Source organism: Oncorhynchus keta, chromosome 10, assembly GCF_023373465.1.
Source record: "Oncorhynchus keta strain PuntledgeMale-10-30-2019 chromosome 10, Oket_V2, whole genome shotgun sequence".
NCBI classification, from domain to species: Eukaryota; Metazoa; Chordata; class Actinopteri; order Salmoniformes; family Salmonidae; genus Oncorhynchus; species Oncorhynchus keta.
In genome coordinates, this window is record NC_068430.1 from 56,864,071 (window position 1) to 56,889,127 (window position 25,057).

General features: G+C 44.1%; 1 protein-coding gene across 3 annotated transcripts; it reads left to right on the forward strand.

Annotated features, from left to right (window-relative positions):
* Positions 1-30: 30 nt before the first annotated feature.
* On the forward strand, positions 31-25,057 carry LOC118389007 (limbin-like). 3 transcript variants are annotated; one of them, XM_035778664.2, is made up of 23 exons: positions 31-527; positions 650-719; positions 1,059-1,249; positions 1,381-1,437; positions 1,569-1,755; positions 2,087-2,187; positions 2,349-2,414; positions 2,649-2,783; positions 3,134-3,273; positions 10,510-10,834; positions 11,171-11,410; positions 11,846-12,021; positions 12,195-12,354; positions 14,654-14,842; positions 15,310-15,602; positions 15,815-16,007; positions 17,852-17,983; positions 18,621-18,848; positions 19,055-19,287; positions 19,439-19,526; positions 19,692-19,867; positions 23,491-23,589; positions 24,007-25,057. In XM_035778664.2, exons 1-23 carry the CDS (start codon positions 264-266, stop codon positions 24,443-24,445), a joined length of 4,182 nt encoding a protein of 1,393 aa, XP_035634557.1. In that variant the 5' UTR covers positions 31-263; the 3' UTR covers positions 24,446-25,057. The 3 variants fall into 3 exon arrangements, with proteins under 3 accessions (XP_035634557.1, XP_035634556.1, XP_035634555.1); XM_035778663.2 differs by having other exon boundaries at positions 17,855-17,995; XM_035778662.2 differs by having other exon boundaries at positions 32-527; positions 17,852-17,995.

A 25,057-nucleotide genomic window follows, 5' to 3' on the forward strand; every position in this document is an offset into this window, starting at 1 on the left:
CATTTTCTTCATAGTTTGGGGAAAATCTTCGAGGAAGTTTGGATGACCCATTTCCATGACCTATATTTTCACAGTCGACAAAAAATCTGTTTCGCCCGTTATTCTTGTTTGTTTCTTTTGCATGACATGTTTTTAAGACATATTGTAACACAATTTCGTGTTATCAGAGAACAATGACAATGTTTCCTTTGTCTAATAGAGTAACAAGAGGATGCAAAATGTAACGGATTTCGGGAAAGTAGTGAAAGTTTTAGAACAAACGAATGCTTCAGGTACATTTCCTCGTGGAAGTAGTCACTGTATGCACTATTTTCTTCTGTTTTCAACAAGAGGATAGGCCTGTATTTTGGAGACGTCTACAGCACCGCCCTTTTCATTCGTATGGGTTCAATAATGTAAGCCATCATGAGAATCCATGCCATTCCGCTATCATGGGGGACAGCAACCATGTACATCCCGCGTTCTGTTACATCTCTGTACTATCATGGGTAACTCGACAGAACTCATTTGGAAATGGTCGACCTAGAGTGAGTCCAATCCCCTTATTTCTGTGCCTGTCCTATTTCAAGGGCTGTACATCTATATCTGTCTGTCTGCTATGCAGTTGTTGGAACAGGTTTTGTTTTTCACTATGTTTCCCATTCAACAGGACTCTCTTAGACCATTTCAGCATGACCCTGGTGGAAAATCAGCAGAGCTGAGCTCGAAGAAGATGGATGGTTTGTTATTTTATGTGTTCTGCAACATTTATTATCATCCCTAGGGTAACGATAAAAGGTATAATGTCAAAAGAGACTTGGTCTTCTCAACTGAAAGTAGCCTATGACAGTAATTCCACCAGTTAACTGTTAAATCTTCTCAAACCCACTGTGTCATTTGGTATTTTTTGTATTTTATTAGCTGTTGCAAAAGCAGCAGCTACTCTTCCTGGGGTCCACATAAAACATGACATAATATAGAACATTAATAGACAAGAACAGCTCCAGGACATAACTACATACGGAACTATGTGTACTGTTACTGTACACTATTGTATGTTAACTAATGTTACTTCACAGGACAACCAGGGCCATGTGGGCCCATGGCTTTCTGTGCTGAAGAGGGTCCTCTTCGTTCTGTGGCCCCAGCCGGCCCCGAGGGCCAGTCCCTCTACACCTCCTTAAGCCACCTGGCCAACATCATGCAGCATAAGGCCCGGAGCCGCAGGAGCAGTCTCACCAGATATATCACTGGTCACACTCTGCCTCAGGTAAGTACACAAACAGAGACATAGTCCAGGGGTTGTGGTCAAAAGCCATAATGGAACATAAAGGGACAAGTTTCCATCCATGCTTTTGTGAAACGGAAAACTTGTTGTGTTTACTTTGTACTTTCTTTCAGATTCAAAGTGCAGCACAGCCATCAGCATTTGGACTCAAATTTCAGAAATGTGCCCAGGTAAGTAATGTAGACTCTGTAGAGGATGGTCTTGCTTTGCTCGTTACTGTTCGGCTAGGCTCGAGATATAGAAGTGTATGTACAAAGTGCCCTCATATACCATGTGTTCTCTACGATCCTTTGGGACACAGGTGGAGGCAGGTACCGAGTTCCCCCATCTGACGTTCTTCCTGCTCATCAACAACACTGGGCCTCCAGGGGACAGCAACCTTTCCCAGCTGGCCATCAGGGACTCCGTCTCTGGGATAGCAGCCCTGCAGAGTGGGGGAATGGTGGTGGAGAAAGGCTTCCAGACCTTCACCATCGACTCACTGCCAGGTACACAAGAGTCATGAGAAATCGGTTTCATCAGTCTGTCAATCAGTCAGATCACCAGGGTTGTGTTCAGTATGCACAAAATGAGAAAATAGCCTACATTTGAAACGGGGAGATACTACCTGAACTTGTGTAATAAGAAACACTGATTTTCAGTTTGTTTTGCTACAGTGTACCTCACTGAACATGACCCAGGCTCCATGCTACAGAAGGCTGTGCCACCTGAACCTATCCAATTGGAGTTATGAACATTGTTAAAATGATTGTATTAGCTTTTTACTCCATATTTCCAACCGTAGTTAATATCGTTGTTGTTTTGGTTGTGTTTCTGCAGCAGGATCTCAGTACGTTGTGACGTACACTGCCCTCATCAAGGGTCACAAGAGTGAAATTCTGGACCTGCCTGCCTTCCTTACCTTCTCCAATGCTTCACTGGTACTGCAATCACCTCATGACATAATATAGAACATTAATAGACACTTTGTCCCTTTTTCTTTTTCTCTTGCTCTGATTATATTGCCAAAGCAGCAACACTTTACATTGCTGTACATAGGTGCTATTCCAGGGTAATTTATACTGTTATTCTCGCTCTACAGAATGACGTCAATATGTTTGGTCCAATGGTGGCTAATTTGACACTGAGGCTTAACTCCACGAACAAGGTAACCTTGATTGAAGCCTTCGTTTCTTACTTCTTCGTTTATCAATGTGATGTTGGTTGATAGTCGTGCTCAACGTAATGCTGCGTTTACAATGCTAAACCTTACATACAACCTTACTTACGTACATTTCATCCTAGTAATCAGATTACAGCATTGTCCGTGCCCCTGATAGTAATTTCTTTTCTCTTTATCAAATATTGATGAATATGACCTACTCTCTCTATACACTTTCAGATTTATCCCAATCACTATGTCCATTTTGCTGGGTTTATTGGTGGATTCTTTCTGTCCTTGTTGCTGCTTTCCCTGGGATTTCTGGCCATGAACCTAATATGTGCCCGAGCGAGGAAAAACTCCCTAGAGCGAAGGGTAAGACGTTGTTACTGTAACCTCACCTCTATCAGCTTACCTGAGTTCCAGATCTGGTTGTGATGTCCTGCCAACTCCATTGCTGTGTGACAATGACAGCAATGAAGTTGGCAAGACAGCACAAACAGGTCTGTATACTTGTTAGCCACCCAGCCGTGGCAAAAAGAAAAACAACGACACCAATACAACGTCAACAAATTGACTCTCTATTGTATTTTATTTTTGAACTATTTTTTGAAAGATATTTCTCCCATTTGTTCGTTGACTATGATTGTTTTTATTCTATTTGAAAGCAATCCACAGTAAAGGGATGGTTACTGTTTCTCTTTGTATGTCTGTCATTCCTAAAGAAAAAGCGAGGCGCTTCAGACCCTGAGTATGCGGTATGCAACATGAGTGAGACGGCCAAAGAAGAGGCAGCATTCGAGGACAAGATGGTGGACATCATGGTGCTGGAAGACCCCCAGAACATGTATCAAGCTCTGGAGAAGTGAGTATGGAAATGCCAAAGGATATAAGGCTTTATTACTTGTCGTTATGGTTTATGATGTCTTATGCTCTAGGAGTAGGAGCTGTGTTTCAAAGATGCTACCGAGTTACAGTTCATATAATGAAATCAGTCAATTGAACTAAATCAATCAAATTTTAATCAAATTTATTTATAAAGCCCTTCTTACATCAGCTGATGTCACAAAGTGCTGGACAGAAACCCAGCCTAAACCCCCAAACAGCAAGCAATGCAGGTGTAGAAGCATGGTGGCTAGGAAAAACTCCCTAGAAAGACCAGAACCTAGAAAGAAACCTAGAGAGGAACCAGGCTATGAGGGGTTGCCAGTCCTCTTCTGGCTGTGCCGGGTGGAGATTATAACAGAACATGGCCAAGATGTTCAAATGTTCACAGGTGACCGTGTCAGCGTGCACTGCGCCCGGCCCACCACAGGAGTCGCTAGAGCGAGATGGGACAAGGACATCCCTGACAGCCAAACCCTCCCCTAACCCGGAAGACCCTTGACCAATCGTGCACTGCCCCATGGGTCTCCCGGTTGCGACAGAGCCTGGACTCAAACCCAGAATCTCTAGTGGCACAGCCAGCAATGCCGTGTCTTAGACCACTGTGCCACTCGGGAGGCACCGTAGTGTATGTCTGCCCATACCATAACTCCACATCAACAAACCACTTGCCCACGCAACGCCATACATGCTCTCTGCCATCTGCACTGTACAGTTGAAACCAGGATTCATCCATGAAGACCACACATCTCCAGTGTGTCAGTGGCCATCGAAGGAGATGTTTGCCAACTGACGTTGATTACAACGCCGAGCACACAGATCAAATCAAATTTATTTATATAGCCCTTCGTACATCAGCTGATATCTCAAAGTGCTGTACAGAAACCCAGCCTAAAACCCCAAACAGCAAGCAATGCAAGCGTAGAAGCACGGTGGCTAGGAAAAACTCCCTAGAAAGGCCAAAACCTAGGAAGAAACCTAGAGAGGAACCAGGCTATGTGGGGTGGCCAGTCCTCTTCTGGCTGTGCCGGGTGGAGATTATAACAGAACATGGCCAAGATGTTCAAATGTTCAGAAATGACCAGCATGGTCGAATAATAATAAGGCAGAACAGTTGAAACTGAAGCAGCAGCACGGTCTGGTGGACTGGGGACAGCAAGGAGTCATCATGTCAGGTAGTCCTGGGGCATGGCCCTAGGGCTCAGGTCCTCCGAGAGAGAGAAAGAAAGAGAAAAGGAGAGAATTAGAGAACGCACACTTAGATTCACACAGTACACCGAATAGGACAGGAGAAGTACTCCAGATATAACAAACTGACCCTAGCCCCCCGACACATAAACTACTGCAGCATAAATACTGGAGGCTGAGACAGGAGGGGTCAGGAGACACTGTGGCCCCATCCGAGGACACCCCCGGACAGGACCAAACAGGAAGGATATAACCCCACCCACTTTGCCAAAGCACAGCCCCCACACCACTAGAGGGATATCTTCAACCACCAACTTACCATCCTGAGACAAGGCTGAGTATAGCCCACAAAGATCTCCGCCATGGCACAACCCAAGGGGGGCGCCAACCCAGACAGGATGACAACATCAGTGAATCAACCCACTCAGGTGACACACCCCCGCCAGGGACGGCATGAGAGAGCCCCAGTAAACCAGTGATTCAGCCCCTGTAATAGGGTTAGAGGCAGAGAATCCCAGTGGAAAGAGGGGAACCGGCCAGGCAGAGACAGCAAATGTGGTTCGTTGCTCCAGAGCCTTTCCGTTCACCTTCCCAGACTACACTCAATCATATGACCCACTGAAGAGATGAGTCTTCAGTAAAGACTTAAAGGTTGAGACCGAGTTTGCGTCTCTGACATGAGTAGGCAGACCGTTCCATAAAAATGGAGCTCTATAGGAGAAAGCCCTGCCTCCAGCTGTTTGCTTAGAAATTCTAGGGACAATTAGGAGGCCTGCGTCTTGTGACCGTAGCATACATGTAGGTATGTACGGCAGGACCAAATCAGAGAGATGGGTAGGAGCAAGCCCATGTAATGCTTTGTAGGTTAGCAGTAAAACCTTGAAATCAGCCCTTGCTTTGACAGGAAGCCAGTGTAGAGAGGCTAGCACTGGAGAAATATGATCAACTTTTTGGGTTCTAGTCAGGATTCTAGCAGCCGTATTTAGCACTAACTGAAGTTTATTTAGTGCTTTATCCGGGTAGCCGGAAAGTAGAGCATTGCAGTAGTCTAACCTAGAAGTGACAAAAGCATGGATTAATTTTTCTGCATCTTTTTTAGAAAGAAAGTTTCTGATGTTTGCACTGTTACGTAGATGGAAAAAAGCTGTCCTTGAAATGGTCTTGATATGTTCTTCAAAAGAGAGATCAGGGTCCAGAGTAACGCCGAGGTCCTTCACAGTTTTATTTGAGACGACTGTACAACCATTAAAATTAATTGTCAGATTCAACAGAAGATCTCTTTTTTTCTTGGGACCTAGAACAAGCATCTCTGTTTTGTCCGAGTTTAAAAGTAGAAAGTTTGCAGCCATCCACTTCCTTATGTCTGAAACACATGCTTCTAGCAAGGGCAATTTTGGGGCTTCACCATGTTTCATTGAAATGTACAGCTGTGTGTCATCCGCATAGCAGTGAAAGTTAACATTATGTTTTCGAATAACATCCCCAAGAGGTAAAATATATAGTGAAAACAATAGTGGTCCTAAAACGGAACCTTGAGGAACACCGAAATTTACAGTTGATTTGTCAGAGGACAAACCATTCACAGAGACAAACTGATATCTTTCCGACAGATAAGATCTAAACCAGGCCAGAACTTGTCCGTGTAGACCAATTTGAGTTTCCAATCTCTCCAAAAGAATGTGGTGATCGATGGTATCAAAAGCAGCACTAAGGTCTAGGAGCACGAGGACAGATGCAGAGCCTCAGTCCGATGCCATTAAAATGTCATTTACCACCTTCACAAGTGCCGTCTCAGTGCTATGATGGGGTCTAAAACCAGACTGAAGCATTTCGTATACATTGTTTGTCTTCAGGAAGGCAGTGAGTTGCTGCGCAACAGCCTTTTCTAAAATTTTTGAGAGGAATGGAAGATTCGATATAGGTTTAGAGGCCATGATTATTTTCATCATTGTGTCAAGATATATAGTACTAAAACACTTGAGCGTCTCTCTTGGTCCTAGGTCCTGGCAGAGTTGTGCAGACTCAGGACAACTGAGCTTTGAAGGAATACTCAGATTTAAAGAGGAGTCCGTAATTTGCTTTCTAATAATCATAATCTTTTCCTCAAAGAAGTTCATGAATTTATCACTGCTAAAGTGAAAGTCATCCTCTCTTGGGGAATGCTGCTTTTTAGTTAGCTTTGCGAAAGTATCAAAAAGGAATTTCGGATTGTTCTTATTTTCCTCAATTAAGTTAGAAAAATAGGATGATCGAGCAGCAGTAAGGGCTCTTCGGTACTGCACGGTACTGTCTTTCCAAGCTAGTCGGAAGATTTCCAGTTTGGTGTGGCGCCATTTCCGTTCCAATTTTCTGGAAGCTTGCTTCAGAGCTCGGGTATTTTCTGTGTACCAGGGAGCTAGTTTCTTATGAGAAATGTTTTTAGTGTTTAGGGGTGCAACTGCATCTAGGGTATTGCGCAAGGTTAAATTGAGTTCCTCAGTTAGGTGGTTAACTGATTTTTGTCCTCTGGCGTCCTTGGGTAGACAGAGGGAATCTGGAAGGACATCAATGAATCTTTGTGTTGTCTGTGAATTTATAGCACGACTTTTGATGTTCCTTGGTTGGGGTCTGAGCAGATTATTTGTTGCAATTGCAAACGTAATAAAATGGTGGTCCGATAGTCCAGGATTATGAGGAAAAACATTAAGATCCACAACATTTATTCCATGGGACAAAACTAGGTCCAGAGTATGACTGTGACAGTGAGTGGGTCCAGAGACATGTTGGACAAAACCCACTGAGTCGATGATGGCTCTAAAAGCCTTTTGGAGTGGGTCTGTGGACTTTTCCATGTGGATATTAAAGTCACCAAAGATTAGAATATTATCTGCTTTGACTACAAGGTCCGATAGGAATTCAGGGAACTCAGTGAGGAACGCTGAGATGAGCTTCCCTGAAACGGTTTCTTATAGTTTTCATCAGCTGTTTGGATGGCTGGTCTCAGACAATCCCGCAGGTGAAGAAACCAAATGTGAAGGTCCTGGGCTGGCATGGTTACACGTGTTCTGCTGTTGTGAGGCCGGATTGACGTGCTGCTAAATTCTCTAAAACAAATTTATGGTAGAGAAATTAACATTAAATTCTCTGGTAACATCTGGTGGACATTCCTGCAGTCAGCATGACAATTGCACACTACCTCAAAACTTGAGACATTTGTGGCATTGTGTTGTGTGACAAAACTGCAGATTTTAGAGTACCCTATTATTGTCCCCTAGCACAAGGTGCACCTGTGTAATGGTCATGCTGTTTAATCAGCTATGCAACACCTGTCAGGTGGATGCTCACTAACAGGAATGTAAACAAATTTGTGCACAAAATTTGAGAGAAATAAGCTTTATGTGCGTATGGAAACATTCTACACTTTTATTTCAGCTCATGAAACATGGAACCAACAGAGACAAGTAATAAAGTCATTTTGGTTGCATTATCAAAAGGATGTTGCATTTATATTATCATTCAGTGTATTTATATTCTTGCTAGACTGAAAGTATCTGTTATTTGGTCATTATGAGAAGTTGCTAAGGCTTTATAAGGGGGCCGGCCATACATGCATATAATTATTGAGGCATCATGTTGCATTCCGTGTCTCCCCTATAATTTTTTCCAGCAGCGGTGACAAAATTAGCGTGGGGCTTGGCCAATGGCGTGGTTTTTGACCTTCCTCATGGCCGCATATGCTGTACTTTGTTTTTCCGTTTTAAAGCTAATTTCCTGGAAATCTACACACTTTGCCATGGGTTGAAGAGAAAATGTAACAGTTTTAAAGCTAATTTCCTGCAATTCAAAACATTTTGTCACGGGGCAAAAAAAAAGTTTTAAAGCAAATTTCCTGCAATTCTACACATTTTAATGGCTTATGCCTTGTTCTTATGCTATCTGAGTGACTCAAACACTATAAAACAATCAATGGGGGCCCCATGCCATAACATTTTGGGACATTTTTACTCTCCCTGACTGTCTATTTTTTTATTCTGGTGGTTGTTAGTTCTCAAACATGATCTTATTTAAAAATATATAACTCTGTTATCTTTTCTACATACTTTATATCTGGTTTTAGTCATTTAAGTTTATACTGAAAATGACTTACCATCCCTGAAAGTATTATTTTTTAGTAGTGCTCACGTTTTAGTAATGGTGGCCCGCCACTGCTAAATGAATATTGGGTTAACACTGACATTATACCTGTCTGCATTAAACTTGTACTGCAGTGGGCTAAATCTGGGTTACACAGAGTGTGTCTTTGTACAAATCAACTTTGAAACAAAAGTATACACCTAACATATTGTTATAGTCTTAAAAAAAAAGAAGACACCTGTACCATGTCAGATATAGAGTAGAAATGTACTCAATTTTGAGTTTGCATCCCAATATTACGCTTTACATACATCACATAGTACTGAATTTTAACAAAACAGTTTGACATAGAAACACCGAATTTTCAACAACAACAAAAAATATATGTTTGTTAATTCTGAAAATATGAAGATTTTTTTTTATAATGTTCCACCCATGAGGCCACTAGAGGGCTGTTTGGTCATTTGACTGCCGGAAACTACGTGTTGATGAACGATAAAGTATAAAGTCAGACAAAGCTTTATAATATACAGTACCAGTCAAAAGTTTGGACACACCTACTCATTCAAGGGTTTTTCTTTATTTTTACTATTTTCTACATATTGTAGAATAATAGTGAAGACATCAAAACTATGAAATAACACATATGGAATCATGTAGTAACTAAAAAAGTGTTAAACAAATCAACATTTATTTTATATTTGAGATTCTTCAAAGTAGCCACCCTTTTGCCTTAATGTCAACTTTGCACACTCTTAGCATTCTCTCAACCAGCTTCATGAGGTAGTCACCTGGAATGCATTTAAATTAACAGGTGTGCCTTGTTAAAAGTTCATTTGTGGAATTTCTTTTGTTAATGCGTATGAGCCAATCAGTTGTGTTGTGACCAGGTAGGGGTGGTATACAGAAGATAGCCCTATTTGGTAAAATACCAAGTCCATATTATGGCAAGAACAGCTCAAATAAGCAAAGAGAAATGACAGTCCATCATTACTTTAAGACCTGAAAGTCAGTCAATTAGGGAAAATGTCAAGAACTTTGAAAGTTTCTTTAAGTGTGGTTGCAAAACATCAAGCGCTATGATGAAACTGGCTCTCATGAGGACCGCCACAGGAAGGGTAGACCCTGAGTTACCTCTGCTGCAGAGGATAAGTTACCAGCCTCAGAAATTGCAGCCCAAATAAATACCTCACAGAGTTCAAGTAATAGGCACATCTCAACATCAACTGTTCAGAGAAGACTGCGTGAATCAGGCCTTCATGGTCGAATTGCTGCAAAGAAACCACTACTAAAGGACATCAGTAAGAAGAAGAGACTTGCTTGGCCAAGAAACACGAGCAATGAACATTAGACCGGTAGAAATCTGTCCTTTGGTCTGATGAGTCTAAATTTGATATTTTTGGTTCCAACCGCTATGTCTTTGTGAGATGCCGGGTAGGTGAACAGATGATCATCAGGACAATGACCTAAAACACACCTCCAGGCTGTGTAAGTTATATTTGACCAAGTAGGAGAGTGATGGAGGGCTGCGTCAGATGACGTGGACCCCACAATCACCCAACCTCAACCCAATTGAGATGGTTTGGGGTGAGTTGGACAGCAGACTGAAGGAAAAGCAGCCAACAAGTGCTTCGCATATGTGGGAACTCCTTCAAGACTGTTGGGAAAGCATTCTTCATGAAGCTGGTTGAGAGAATGACAAAATTGTGCAAAGCTGTCATCAAGTCAAAGGATGGCTGCTTTGAAGATTCTAAAATATAAAATATATTTTGATTTGTTTAACACTTTTTTTGTCTTCACTACTTTTCTATAATGTAGTAAATAGTTTAAAAAAATATATATATAAAAAATAAACCTTGAATGACTAGGTGTGTCCAAACTTTTGACTGGTACTGTATATCTGACATCCTCACAGCCTGGAGATGTCCAGCCTGCTGCGAGCCACTTCCAGCCTGGAGAGCAGTCGGGTCCAGATGTACAAAGATGTGATCGCAGCCCTGCTGGCCGCGCTGCGCTCCCAGAACCACATGTCCCAGCAGGCCGAGCAGCGGCTACTGAGCGTGCTCCACGGCCAGTTGATGGGCATGGAGGGCAAGCTGAAGGAGGAGCACTTGGCACGCATGGCAACCCTGGCGGCCCAGTGCAACCTGGAGACCCGGGAGCAGATGGAGGCGGAGCATCGCAGAGAGGCCCAGGAGAAGGCCCGGGCAGAGGTGCTGTTTCAGCACTCTGACGAACAGGTACTGTAGTGGCTATTATCAATCAAAAACCATTGGCGGAGGTAGAGAGCAATGTGACTTGTGCATAAATAATGAGTTAAACATGCCAGAAATGGGTCCTATGGGCACAGATGGAGAAGCAACTCCAGCCCTGTGCTTAAATACCTGATTTAGCTAATTATGGTCAAGACTATGGTTAGGTGATTATTTGAAGCAGGTGTATTAGTGGTGGGCTGTAGCAAAAGCCTGCACACCCAGTAGCTCTCCCATGGCACTGGATAGACTAAATCAAGTTCACTTCAAGTATTTCACACTTATATTTAACACAGGTCTGGTTGATTCTGGTTGATTCTCCAGGAGCTCCACCAATGCAGTGTCCTCCTGGAGAAGCTCCACAAGCTGAACCAGAGTCACCTCCAGCGCACCCTGCTGGTGAGACACGAGGAGGCCTCAGCCAAGGTCCAAAGGCAGATAGTGGAGTGGAGAAGAGTGGAGCTGCATAAGATCTTCTCAGAGGAGCTGGAGGAAGCCACCAGGATGTGCGAGCTGGAGAAGACCCAGGCCAGGAGTCTCCTGCATGACTACTTTGCCTATCAGGTGAGCTAGTGAAGATGGTCCCGTTCAGTAGGAACAGATGGGAGGAAACACTTTGAAACAGCTACTTCAGCAATAGTTTTCAGCAATGTTTCGCTGTATGTATCACTGAAAGTTGTTTTGGACTAAATAGGAAAGTCAAGGGGAAATACTGTGCTCTCAACTAATCTCTTCACATATCTTGTCTCATCTAATTTCTTCTCATATCTTGTCTCATCTAATTTCTTCTCATCTCTTACCATCTCTTCTTATCTTATCTAATTGACATTCACATTTTAGTCATTTAGCAGATGCTCTTATCCAGAGCGACTTACAGTTAGTGCATTCATGTTGAGATAGCTAGGTGAGACAACCACATATCATGTCTCATCGCATGTCTTCTCAGTTCATCTTATCTCATCTCATTTTATTTGATCTCATCACATCTCATCTCTCTAGAATCAACTGGAGGAGGTGCTGGATGTGGTCCTGGCTAACCAACGTTGCATGCTGGGAGAGCGCCACGCCCAGAGGAGGTTCCTGGTGCACAGCCTCCACAGCCTGAAGGGCCTCATCTCCGAGACCTTCTCCAGGACCTCCAGCCAGATAGAGAACTGCTTCAGCCAGCATAGGAGGTTTGTGCTATGATTCTCTACATGTGTTATACTGTATGTCAGGTTTTATAGCACATGTTGTCTTCTACCTACTTGTCCTTAAGCCATTGTAGACTACTAAGCGTGCGGGAAGCTTGTATAACGTAGATGTAGCCTACATTCCTAAAAATGCAACCTTGCCTGTATTCCAACAGGGGGAGCGATGTGTCTGAAGAGCAGGTGGAGCTGCTGCTAGACAAGGCTCAGAAGGAGCTGGTGCTGGTGAGGCAGGGCCTGGATGAGGCTCTGAACCAGGAGAGGAGGGCCATGCACTGTGGCCTGGTCAAGAAGAGGAGGGACCTCATCTCTGACATGGTGAGATGATTGACAGTGCGTTGTTTAAGTCAAACTTCACAGTGTTGCTCTCAGGCAATACATTTGCATATCTTAATTAGATAAATAATGAATTAGCACTTATTTGAGAAATACTCCCAAATAAGATAATGTTTTTTCAAGAAAATATCTCAATCAATTCACAACTCTGTGCATTTACTCATTTACTAATAACATAAAGCTGTGAATTATTCTGGGTAATGGAGAAACCACAAATATTACAAATACATACTGTGTCTTGACTTTTTCCACATTTTGTTACGTTACAGCCTTATTCTGAAATGGAGAAGAAAAAAAATCCTCAGTAATCTACACACAATAACCCATAATGACAAAGTGAAAAAAGGTTTTTAGAAATACTGAAATATCTTATTAACATAACTACATTTTTAGAAAAACTGAAATATTTACATAACTATTCAGACCCTTTGCTATAAGATACGAAATTGAGCTCAGGTGCATCCTGTTTCCATTGATTATCCGTGAGATGTTTCTACAACTTGATTTGAGTCCACCTGTGGTAAATACAATTGATTGGACATGATTTGGAAAGGCACACACCTGTCTATATAAGGTCCCACAGTTGACAGTGCATGTCAGATCAAAAACCAAGCCATGTGGTCAAAGGAATTGTCCATAGAGCTCCGAGATAGGATTGTGTCGAGGCACATATCTGGGGAAGGGTACCAGAAAATGTCTGCAGCATTGAAGATCCCCAAGAACACAGTGGCCTCCATTATTCTTAAATGAAAGAAGTTTGGAACCACCAAGACTCTTCTTAGAGCTGGCTGCTTGGCCAAACTGAGCAATCGGGGGAGAAGGGCCTTGGTCAGAGTGGTGAACAGGGACCCCATGGTGGAGATGGGAGAACCTTCCAGAAGGACAACCGTCTCTGCATCACCCCACCAATCAAACCAGACGGAAGCCACTCCTCAGTAAAAGGCACATGACAGCCCACGTGGAGTTTGCCAAAAGGCACCTAAAGGACTCAGACCATGAGAAACAAGATTCTCTTGTCTGATCAAACCAATATTGAACTTTTTGGCCTGAATGCAAAGTGTCACATCTGGAGGTGCTTCTACAAGTAAAGGATCTGAATACTTATGTAAATACTCACCGTTCTTGTGATCATTTTGACCCCACGGGGTGAGATGGAGATTATCAGTGGTCTTGTATGTCTTCCATTTCCTAATAATTGCTCCCACAGTTGATTTCTTCAAACCAAGCTGCTTACCTATTGCAGATTCAGTCTTCCCAGCCTGGTGCAGGTCTACAATTTTGTTTCTGGTGTCCTTTGACAGCTCTTTGGTCTTGGCCATAGTGGAGTGTGACTGTTTGAGGTTCTGGACAGGTGTCTTTTATACTGATAACAAGTTCAAACAGGTGCCATTAATACAAGTAACAAGTGGAGGACAGAGGAGCCTCCTAAAGAAGAAGTTACAGGTCTGTGAGAGCCAGAAATGTTGCTTGTTTGTAGGTGACCAAATACTTATTTTCCACCATAATTTGCAAATAAATTCATTAAAAATCCTACAATGTGATTTTCTGGATTTCTTTTCTCATTTTGTCTGTCATAGTTGAAGTGTACCTATGATGAAAATTACAGGCCTCTCTCATCTTTTTAAGTGGGAGAACTTGCACAATTGGTGGCTGACTAAATACTTTTTTGCCCCACTGTATATGATTGCCATAGCCCGAAGGACATCACATGACCGTTAATTCCCTGAAGTATTTACATTGTATATAACTTACAAGTAATATATAGTGTAACCATCATCCATGTACATTTTGTTGTTGATTAGCCATTCTTTCTTTTATATAATCATATTTTTATTTAATGAAATCTATCGACCGAAGATTACACAATATAACAGCATTAGTGTTGTTCCTGTATACATGATTATATGTACTATTATTAATACTGCTGAAATTAACTGTATTCATTACCCTCTTTGCATTGTACTGTATTTACTCAAATGCTGTACCACTATACTGCTTTGGCAATATCTACAAATTGTATATCATGCCAATAAATCAATATGAATTTGAATTGAAATAGGTAACAGTTTTGTCTCTTTTTTGTTCTGTTTTTTGTTCTGTTCAGCAGGGCACAACGTAGTGGAATATTCAGATGAATATATATTGAACCAACATCAGCTCTGTTCTTGCCATTTCTATCTGCAACGGTTTACATTTGCCGACTGAACATGCTCAAGGAGTGCCTGTAGGGGCCAGGGCTCGATTTTAAGCTTTTCAACCTTGTCTTTTTCTCTTCATCCAGCTGCAGGGCCACAAGCAGAGGCAGAAGGAGCTGTCAGCCCTGTCCCGAGGGGGCCTGGAGGAGGACAGGATGGAGGTGGAGCCGGCCCAGCACCTCCGCTGCTGGCAGAGCCTGCTGACCGCCCAGTGCCTGGAGCTTGGGGAGCTCATCAACAACCTGGACGAGGAGGCCGCTGCAGACATCCGTAAGGTAACTCAAAATGACACAACACCCGCCCCTCTCCTTATATACAACGGTTAGATTAGGTAACTGGTAGCTAGCTATAACTTGCACAACACATGTTGCCATTTTCAAATCGCTAGCTAGTTAGCAGTGTGCTAGTAGCATCCATTGTGCAAGTGACAGCACTCGCTCTCTAAGACTTAAAGTAGTTGTTTCCCTTGCTCTGCCAGGGCCATGGCTTTTGTGGAGCAATAGGTAATGCTGCTTTGTGAGTGCAAAGTGTTGGTCTGCAGAAGGTCCCCAGTTCGAGACCATTCACGGACAAGACTTACTTTGTTACAAGTACACAACTTGAAAAAGCGATTGTTAGACAGCAAATGAACATCATACATGATTATACATACATAGTTACATGGATTGTTAACTAACCAAGCAAGTAGTTTCACTTTCTCTGACTTTCTGTTGACTGGAGATTCACTTTTGACCTCCCCCAGGTCACCATGCGTGTGATCCACAGCGCCATGGCGGAGGTGAAGGCCATCCAGCCTGCTGTCGCCCAGGCTCTGCTGGCCCTGGGGAACCCCCGTGACCCCCTCCAGCAGCCAGAATCGGGGTCCCCCATAGGGGCCAGCAGCAGCGCCCTGTCCCAGGCCCAGGAGAGGCTCCATCTGGAGGGCAAGGCGGCAGTGAGGACCCTCCAGGCCTCCAGGGACTCGCTGCACCAGGGCATGGAGAGGGAGCTGCAGGAGCAGCAGGAGCTGAGGTCCAGGGGACAGGTCTTCTTCAGGTGAGCAGATGTTTATTTTCCAATCACTTTTTCAGGTCAGTCCGTTGCGCTACAGAGAAGATGATCACGTTGGTACACATTTCAGAATACTTGTGAAAGGGGGCAAAAAATAAACCTCTGGAGTATCTTAATGCAAATATTAGCACTTTGTGCTAATTATGTGTGTGTGGCCATCTGTGTGTGTGTTTGTGTGTATTTTCTATCCTTCCAAGGTCTCTGTGCTCGTCACAGCTCACCTTATCGGACGAGGAGCTCCTACACATGAAGCTGGAGTTCCAGAACTGTCTGTCCAGGATGGACCACTGCCTGATGCTGCCCCACGCCCTCTCCCGCTCCAAACTGCAGGCCGCTCTGTCCACCTGGAGGAAGGAGATGGAGGAGCAGGTTGAACATCCACAGCAAGAGGTTGGTGGAATATCTGATACATACAGTTTGTAGTGCCAAAATGATAATACCGCCCTCTGCTGGTTCCTTAGCTGTAACATACTGTAACATACAGTTGACAAAGACCACTTGGACATGTTGCATTATATACACTGCTCAAAACAATAAAGGGAACACTAAAATAACACATCCTAGATCTGAATTAATGAAATATTATTATTAAATACTTTTTTCTTTACATAGTTGAATGTGCTAACAACAAAATCACACAAAAATGATCAATGGAAATCAAATTTAGCAACCCATGGAGGTCTGGATTTGGAGTCACACTCAAAATTAAAGTGGAAAACCACACTACAGGCTGATCCAACCTTGATGTAATGTCCTTAAAACAAGTCAAAATGAGGCTCAGTAGTGTGTGTGGCCTCCACGTGCCTGTATGACCTCCCTACAACGCCTGGGCATGCACCTGATGAGGTGGCGGATGGTCTCCTGAGGGATCTCCTCCCAGACCTGGACTAAAGCATCCTCCAACTCCTGGACAGTCTGTGGTGCAACGTGGCATTGGTGGATGGAGCGAGACATGATGTCCCAGATGTGCTCAATTGGATTCAGGTCTGGGGAACGGACGGGCCGGTCCATAGCATCAATGCCTTCCTCTTGCAGGAACTGCTGACACACTCCAGCCACATGAGGTCTAGAATTGTTTTGCATTAGGAGGAACCCAGGGCCAACCGCACCAGCATATGGTTTCACAAGGGGTCTGAGGATCTCATCTCGGTACATAATGACAGTCAGGCTACCTCTGGCGAGCACATGGAGGGCTGTGCGGCCCCCCAAAGAAATGCCACCCCACACCATGACTGACCCACCGCCAAACCGGTCATGCTGGAGGATGTTGCAGGCAGCAGAACGTTCTCCACGGCGTCTCCAGACTCTCACATCTGTCACGTGCTCAGTGCGAACCTGCTTTCATCTGTGAAGAGCACAGGGCGCCAGTGGCGAATTTGCCAATCTTGGTGTTCTCTGGCAAATGCCAAACGTCCTGCACGGTGTTGGGCTGTAAGCACAGTGGACGTCGGGCCCTCATTACCACCCTCATGGAGTCTGTTTCTGACCGTTTGAACAGACACATGCACATTTGTGGCCTGCTGGAGGTCATTTTGCAGGGCACTGGCAGTGCTCCTCCTGCTCCTCCTTACACAAAGGCGGAGGTAGCGGTCCTGCTGTTGGGTTGTTGCCCTCCTATGGCCTCCTCCACCTCTCCTGATGTACTGGCCTGTCTCCTGGTAGCGCCTCCATGCTCTGGACACTACGCTGACAGACACAGCAAACCTTCTTGCCACAGCTCGCATTGATGTTCCATCCTGGAAGAGCTGTATTACCTGAGCCACTTGTGTGGGTTGTAGACTCTGTCTCATGCTACCACTAGAGTGAAAGCACCGCCAGCATTGTTGTTTAAGTGTTCCCTTAATTTTTTTGAGCAGTGTATATACACTACCGTTCAAAAGTTTGGGGTCACTTAGAAATGTCCTTGTTTTTGAAAGAAAAGCACATTTTTTTGTCCATTAAAATAACATCAAATTGCGGATATGGCAGTGAAGTCACTGGTGATGGCCAGCCTATTTCAAACTCATCCCCTCTCTTCCAACTGACGCCAGAACCTCTACAGACATGTAAGCTGGAGCATTGGCACATTGTGGGAACGTATGAAAGTATTGACAAAAACACCTAGGCTATATCCACAGTGGTCAATGGTAAAACAAATAGCAACTAATGCTAAACAGACTAGATGAAATGACAGTAGGCTATGCTATGGAGATGTTTCCCTCACCATCTCACTAACCATCTTGTGTGTTTTCCAGAAGAAGATGAGGACTAAAGGGAAATCCACTGAGGGCAGACAGCGAGCAGACCCCTCAGAACTGCTGCTCTTCCAGAAGAAGATGGAGGACAGGATACAGCTGTTTGAGAAAGAAAAAGAAATGGAGCGCACTGTGAGGGAGAAGGTTCGGTGGAATTCAGTTCACTGAAAACTTTATTTGTCCCGAGGGGCAGTTATAAAATGGAGGAGAAGGCTTTTGTATTGCGCATATGCTCTTTTGTCGCATTCACTCACTTTTTGCTCCTTTGACACTTTCTCACACTTCCAGCTGGACGAGATGGGAATATAGCAGAGGCGGGTAAAGGGGATATTCCCGGACGGACTCCGAAACCTTTAGAGTTTCTCAGACCTAGATTAAGCCTACTCCTGGACTAAAATCCATACTCTGTAAATTATCTCGTTGAACGTCCTTTTTAGTCCAGGAATAGTCATCATCAAATTCCGAAAAACTGTCCCTTAGCGTTTGCTGCCAGTGTTACGAAACCTGTTAGTCAGCCTACTGATAAACCTGCTCTTGCTATGACTAGGGTTCCTAGGGCTGCCTAACTGGTCCATAACCTATTATAAAATGTGCCCATTTAACACAAAATAAGAGTAAGCGCACAGGGTGTTCGATGTATGTCTCACCAGTGTCTAGGGAGAGCTTAGTTGAGTAACTGTGACCTAATCACTTAACCTAACTCATTTCCTACAACTTTAGCTAAACCCCTTCGTTCCCTGACGCCTCCAACATCTTTCTCTCTCTCTAGGTCCTGGAGGAGATGCGTACCGTGAGGGAATCGGAGCTCCGGAACCAGGCAGACGGCCTGGCCGTGCAGATGGCCGCCCTCCACTACCAGAAGGCTGAGAGGAGGACCAGGGTCCTGGAGACCTCCAGAGCTCTGCTCACCATCCAGAGCCTGCTCACAGAAGAACTGCGAGCCAGCAGGAGCCTGGGGGCAGCCCCCATAGCCCAGAGCATCCAGAACCACTGTCTGGTAGGATAGGACATTGTGGCATGTTGGATGCTTTAGCATGTACTGTAGCCTGATTCATACTTTAGCTGTGAAATATTACATTGTTGGCTTAATTTGATCAAATCCGCCTGAGCAATTTGGTTACACACACACAGATACAGGATAAGATATATCCTCAGTGGATAAAGGTTTTGTGAAGAGCGTGATCCCTTGGCGTGTGACTACAGGGTTTGGAGGAAGCGGAGCTCCAGCTCCAGAGAGAGCATGCAGAGTTGGAGAGTCTGGAGTCTGGACCCTCCAAACACAGACCACCCAAAGACCCACACTACTCTGATGAGGAAGAGGAGGAAGAGGAAGGGCAAAGGAGGCTGTTTCATATAGAGCGTGACAGCCGCATGGCCACCATCCTTCACGAGGCCCTGTACACGTGTGATCAGGTCATTGTTCTGCAGACAGAGAGGTGGGCTTTTTGGAGCTATTATTCTGCCTAAAACAAATGTACAATTGAGAAATATTCTTACACAAATGCACCATGAAGCGTAACACAGAACAGCTCCAAGTGCGAACAGAATAATTCTGAATATTTTATCCTATCCTTTTTTTCCCCCCAGGCTGCAAGAGGCCAACGCTAGGAATCAAGCCATGGAGGATCTCAAGGAGCAGCTGGAGCTGAAGAGACTCTACACAAACTGTGACCAGGTGATCTAGCCATCATATAATTGTAATTCTCCAATTGCTTTTTAGTTGCTTTTTAGCCTGGCAGTAGGCTTCATCTGGGTCTGAGTCACTATTTTGTTCACAGCCCAAGCCCAAGGAGACAGTTTTATTTCCCTCTGTCCCTCTTTTTCGTCCATCCCTCCCCAGGATCTGGAGTTTGCGGCCAGGTTGGTGAGGCAGAGCCAAGTCTCCACCGAGGTTCTCCTAGAGGCTCTCCGCCTCCTCCTCCCAACCCTCCCCGAGTCGGAGCTGCTCTCCCTCATTGATGCCCTCTGCCCCAAGCTATCGGTCTTTCCAGCGTCCGCAGAGCAGGAAAGCACAGCGTAAGAACTACTGAAGCTCCTTCGTCTAGCAATAGTTTTATTGGTAGTGGATTGGAGTGTTTTCTTCAGAATTGGCATTTAGGCATTTAGGCCAGGATTGCTATTGTACCTGTAGACTTAAAGTCATTGCGCTAAAGCTAGTTAGTATTGGTTCGCGAAACGTCTGCTAACTTCCTTCATACTGCACGCAGAAACATACAAATTGTATCTACGAGTTCATTTGACTCTGGGTAAGTCGCAGTAGACATTTAAAGGTAGAGTCTGCAATATGACATTATCAACATAGCAGGGCGACTTCCTGCTTTACAACAGCAACAGACTTCAAATCTGCAGCAACAGAGCTTAAAGGTAGAGTTGTCAGCATGACATCACCATACACACTGTGGCATGTTCCTGTTTACAGATATTAACAACAACAAAGTTCAAATCTTCCATTGCCAATATTGGCTGTTCCCAAGGGAGGGTGAAGATTGGGAACAGCAAAAAGTAGCAGTCTTGAGCCTCCCGGGTGGCGCAGTGGTCTAAGGCACTGCATCGCAGTGCTAGCTGCCCATGGGGCGGTGCACAATTTGCCCAGCGTCGTCTGGGTTAAGAAGGGTTTGGCCGGCAGGGATATCCTTGTCTCATCGTGCACTAGCGACTCCTGTGGCGGGCATGGTGCAGTGCACGCTGACCAGGTAGCCAGGTGCACTGCGTTTCCTCCGACATTGGTGCGGCTGGCTTCCGGGTTGGATGTGCGTTGTGTCAAGAAGCAGTGCGGCTTGGTTGGGTTGTGTTTCGGAGGATGCGTGGCTCTCGACCTTCGCCTCTCCTGAGTCCGTACAGGAGTTGCAGCGATGAGACAAGACAGTAACTACTACCCATTGGATACCAGAAAAGGGGGGGGGTCTTTTTTTTTTAAGTAGCAGTCTTGGCAGAAAAGACGTCTGAGACATAAACTCCCTGCCTGGCCATTGAAAACTCAGGGTAAACTTTAGTCAAGTTGGTAATTTGACAGCTTGCACATCTTTGGTGTCTGACAAGTTTTAACATATGCTCACTGCTTAGCAGGCTCCAAAATACGAATACCACTAGAGAATAGAACTCTCGGAGCAGTTTGTGCCGTGTACCAGATGTTTAGGCGGGTGTCTATGAGTGACTCACACCAGCACAATGTGTTACTTGTCAGTAACCGCTGGATTCAGTTTGTTTCCCATCTTAAAAGCTTATAAGACATATTCATCATGTGTCAATTTAAGAATTGAACTTGTCTCCTATTAACTTAACTGTGAAAATGTCCCTTCTTGCCATTGTAACAACTGACGACGCGCACACCCCCGCAGTTCCCGCAAGTGGTCCCCCCGGAGGTTGGGCCCCCCAGATAGCATATGAACACGTCATAAGCCATTCTTTATTTTTTATTACAGGAAATTTGCTTTCAAACTACAGGGCGGGCTCCGCGAAACTGCGCTATGGCACTAATTGTAAGCACCTGTCACACACAAATATACTACCACAAAAAGTAGAACTAAAAGCAATTTCAAGTAGATTCCAAAGTAGAACAAAAAGGAACTACAAGAAAATGGTTCAACATTTCAGCATTCATGTAGGGAATTAATAGCAAGCTAAGATTTATGTGATCATACAGGGGACGCTGGCATTTCAGTTCACATGAGAACTTTTGACAGAACCTGCGAAAAGATCAAGTCAAAATAATGTCTTCGCGTTTCGTAAACTACAGGTGTGGACTAACAGTCAAATGCTTACTTCCGAGTCCTTTTTCGAGTTAGAGATACAAATGAAATAGTGTCACGAGGAATGAATACACAGTAAATAGCGTATAACAATGACGAGTAATATAATATCAAATCAAATTTTATTGGTCACATACACATATTGCGGATGTTATTGTAGATGCAGCGAAATGCTTATGGTTCTAGCTCCAACGGCTTGTAATACCTAAAAATACAAAACAATACACACAACCCCCCCCCAAATAACATGGCTATATACAGGGAGTACCAGTGTCGAGTTGATGTGCAGAGGCATGAGGTAATTAAGGTATCCATTTACATATAGGTAGGGTTAAAGTGACTAGGCAACAGGATAGATAGACAGTAGCAGCAGTGGGTAGCCATTGATTAGCTATTTAGCTGTCTTGTTTAAGCAGTCTTGTGGCTTGGGGGTAGAATCTGTTCACAGTTCTGCTGGTTCCAGGGAGAACAGTCTATGGCTTGGGAGGCTGGAGTCTTTGACAATTCTTTGGGACCTCCCTCGGATTTACTTGGTGTGTAAAATGTTAGTTGTAACCGCATTCTTACAGCACTGTCGAAGTAGTGAGACTAATCAATGTGATCTCTCTGAGGAGGAAAGAATGGTCATTCAAATCAAATCCCATTTTATTTGTCACATGCGCCGAATACAACTGGTGTGGACTTTACTGTGAAATGCTTGCTTACAAACCTTTCACAACGATGCAGAGTAAAAAAAATATATATTAAAAAAATAAACAGTAACTAACTCAAGAGGAGTAAAATAAAAGACATAAGAATGGGGCTCTATACAGGGAGTACCAGTACCAGATCAATGTGCAGAAGTACGAGTTATTTGAGGTAGATATGTACATGAAGGCTGGGTAAAGTGACTAGGCGTCCGGTTAGATAATAATAAATACAAATATTAGCAGCAGCAAATGATGAGTGTAAAAGTGAGTGTGTGTGAGTGTATGTTTGTTTGTGTTGTGTGTGCATATTTAGTGTTTGAATGTGTGAGGGATATGTGTGGGAGTGACAGTGTAGTGTGTGTATATGGTGTGTATATAACGTTTAGTGAGTGTGTGTAGGGTCAGTGCAGATAGTTTGGGTACCATTAATTTACTATTTAGCAGTCTGGCTATTATGGCTTGGGTGTAGAAGCTGTCTCGGAGTCTGTTGGTCCAGGAGCCGATGCTCCGGTAACGTTTGCTGGATGGTAGGAGAGTGAACAGTCCATGGCTTGGGTGGCAGGAGTCTTTGTCAATTTTTGGGCCTTGCTCTGACGCCGCCTGGTATAGAGGTCCTGGATTGCAGGGAGCTCAGCTCCAGTGATGTACTGGGCTGTCCTCACCACCCTTTGTATCGCTTTGCGGTCAAGGGCGGCGCAATTGCTATACCAAGCGGTGATGCAGCCAGTCAAGATGCTCTCAATGGTGCAGCTGTAGAACTTTTTTATGATCTGAGGGCCCATATCAATTCTTTTCAGCCTCCTGAGAGGGAAGAGGTACTGTCGTGCCCTCTTCACTACTGTGCAGGTGTGTGTTGACCATGTTAAGTCCTTAGTGATGTGGATCATACCTTCCCATCTGCCCATGATACATTGGCTGGGAGCTTGGAACACTTACTGTCAATGTCCCGTCTGGGCTGGCCAACACTCTGTTTGGACTCTGTTGCTTGTGTGAATAATGCTCTTTGTATGAGGACACCTGGGACTTGGCCTGTCTAGCCAGGAAAAGAGGGAAGTTACTGAGAAAGTTAACTTAAATCGAACAAAATGCATAATTTTGTGGAGTCTCCATCTGCTTAATTCGCTTGTCCCCCGCGTGAATAATTTTCTTTGTCGCCAGAGAGCTATTTTTCTTTTCTATTCTGGCTGTGTTTTTTTCTCAGGTGGCCAGAGGGAGCAGGAAAATCTCTGCTGGTCAGACTGAGGCAGGAAATGGTGGGGAGGAATGTCTCAGCCCACAGCACGGACAAGGACAGAAACCAGTGAGTGCAAGACAAAGAGCCTCAACTTTTTTATGGAGCTTTTATTTTAGATGTGGATACACTTTCAGATCCTAATTCAGTCAGTTCTCATCAACTCAGAATGTTGACAATGTAATGTTGACAACAAGGACAGGTGGGTCTGTGCGAATTTTAAAAGGTTACTACCTTGATAACGATAAAGCATAAACATTGATTGTGAGTCAACCTGCAGTGCTGTTTTTCTTTATCGGTGATTGAATTGGAGCCCAAGGATACTTTTACGAAGTACTAGGAAATAACTTGGGAGAGACAATATTTGGCACATAGCAACATAGAGTGGTATATGCATTTTGGTCCCACTTTTGTAAAATACTATATATACTGTAGATGCTTCAGAAATCATAATCAAATGTCATACTCTTCCTCTTCATTTTCCAGGTTCCAGGAGAAGAGACAGAGCCTGCTGGAGAGGTTGTTTCTCAATCCCAGACCCGAGGCTCGCAGGGACGTCATGCAAGTATTGGTCCAGGAAAAGGGGAGGGAGGGAGTTGTTGCCATTCCCAAATCAGTCGCGACTGGAACGAGCCAAACCATATCCTCGGAACAGCTCCAAGACTCTGTTCAGATTTCAGTGGGAGGAGGAGGAGAGGTGGACAGTGAAACTGTGTTTGTCTCCACTACCGCAGCAGTACCCTCCACTTCTGGCTTGGCCAACAATGCAGTAGTACTGGACATCCCCACTACGGGGGAGAGGGTGTTTGTGTTCCGTGTTCTGCCGGAGCCTCAGAACACGACAGGGTCCACCAACAGGAAGAGGAAGAAGAGGAACTTTCTTAATCTGAAGAAGGGATCAGTGGCCCCCACATACCAACCCTGAGCTTGCTGGTGGTTTCAAGAGGGTCTACTGTAGACACAAACTTGCCATTAGGTTCCTACTGGTCCTATACTGAACCACTAGCCTGGTCCCAGGTCTGTTTGACTGAAGGAGTTGGCAAAACAGAACAAACAGATCTGAGACCAGGCTAGGGGAACATGTGCCCTGTTAGACTCTGTTATGTGCTTTAAAATGTCCCACCTTTATGGTACTCAATGATGGTATTATGGTAACAATGAGCAAAATTCTATGTATTAACGTTTAATTAAGTAGTCTCAAGGTACTGTAAAATAGCCATATAGTTGCAGGCTTTGTCTGTAGACAGCTAGTTTTTCTGATAATGAATGATTTGCACGTCTTGGCATGTACATAAACCACATCACCATTATCAACATTTTAACAAATTTTATAAATACAATTATGATAAGTAAGTACAAATGTTATATTAAAAAATTGTATCGTAGAGTGTTCCTATCCATTGTATGTTAAAACACCTGCAATGGTCATTTTTTTTGGCAAGCTTCAAAATAACAATCCCACAAGTTTAACCAATGTGTTACAACTGTTTTTTTTACAAATTCATAAATGATCAATAAATTAATAATGATCAGTTTA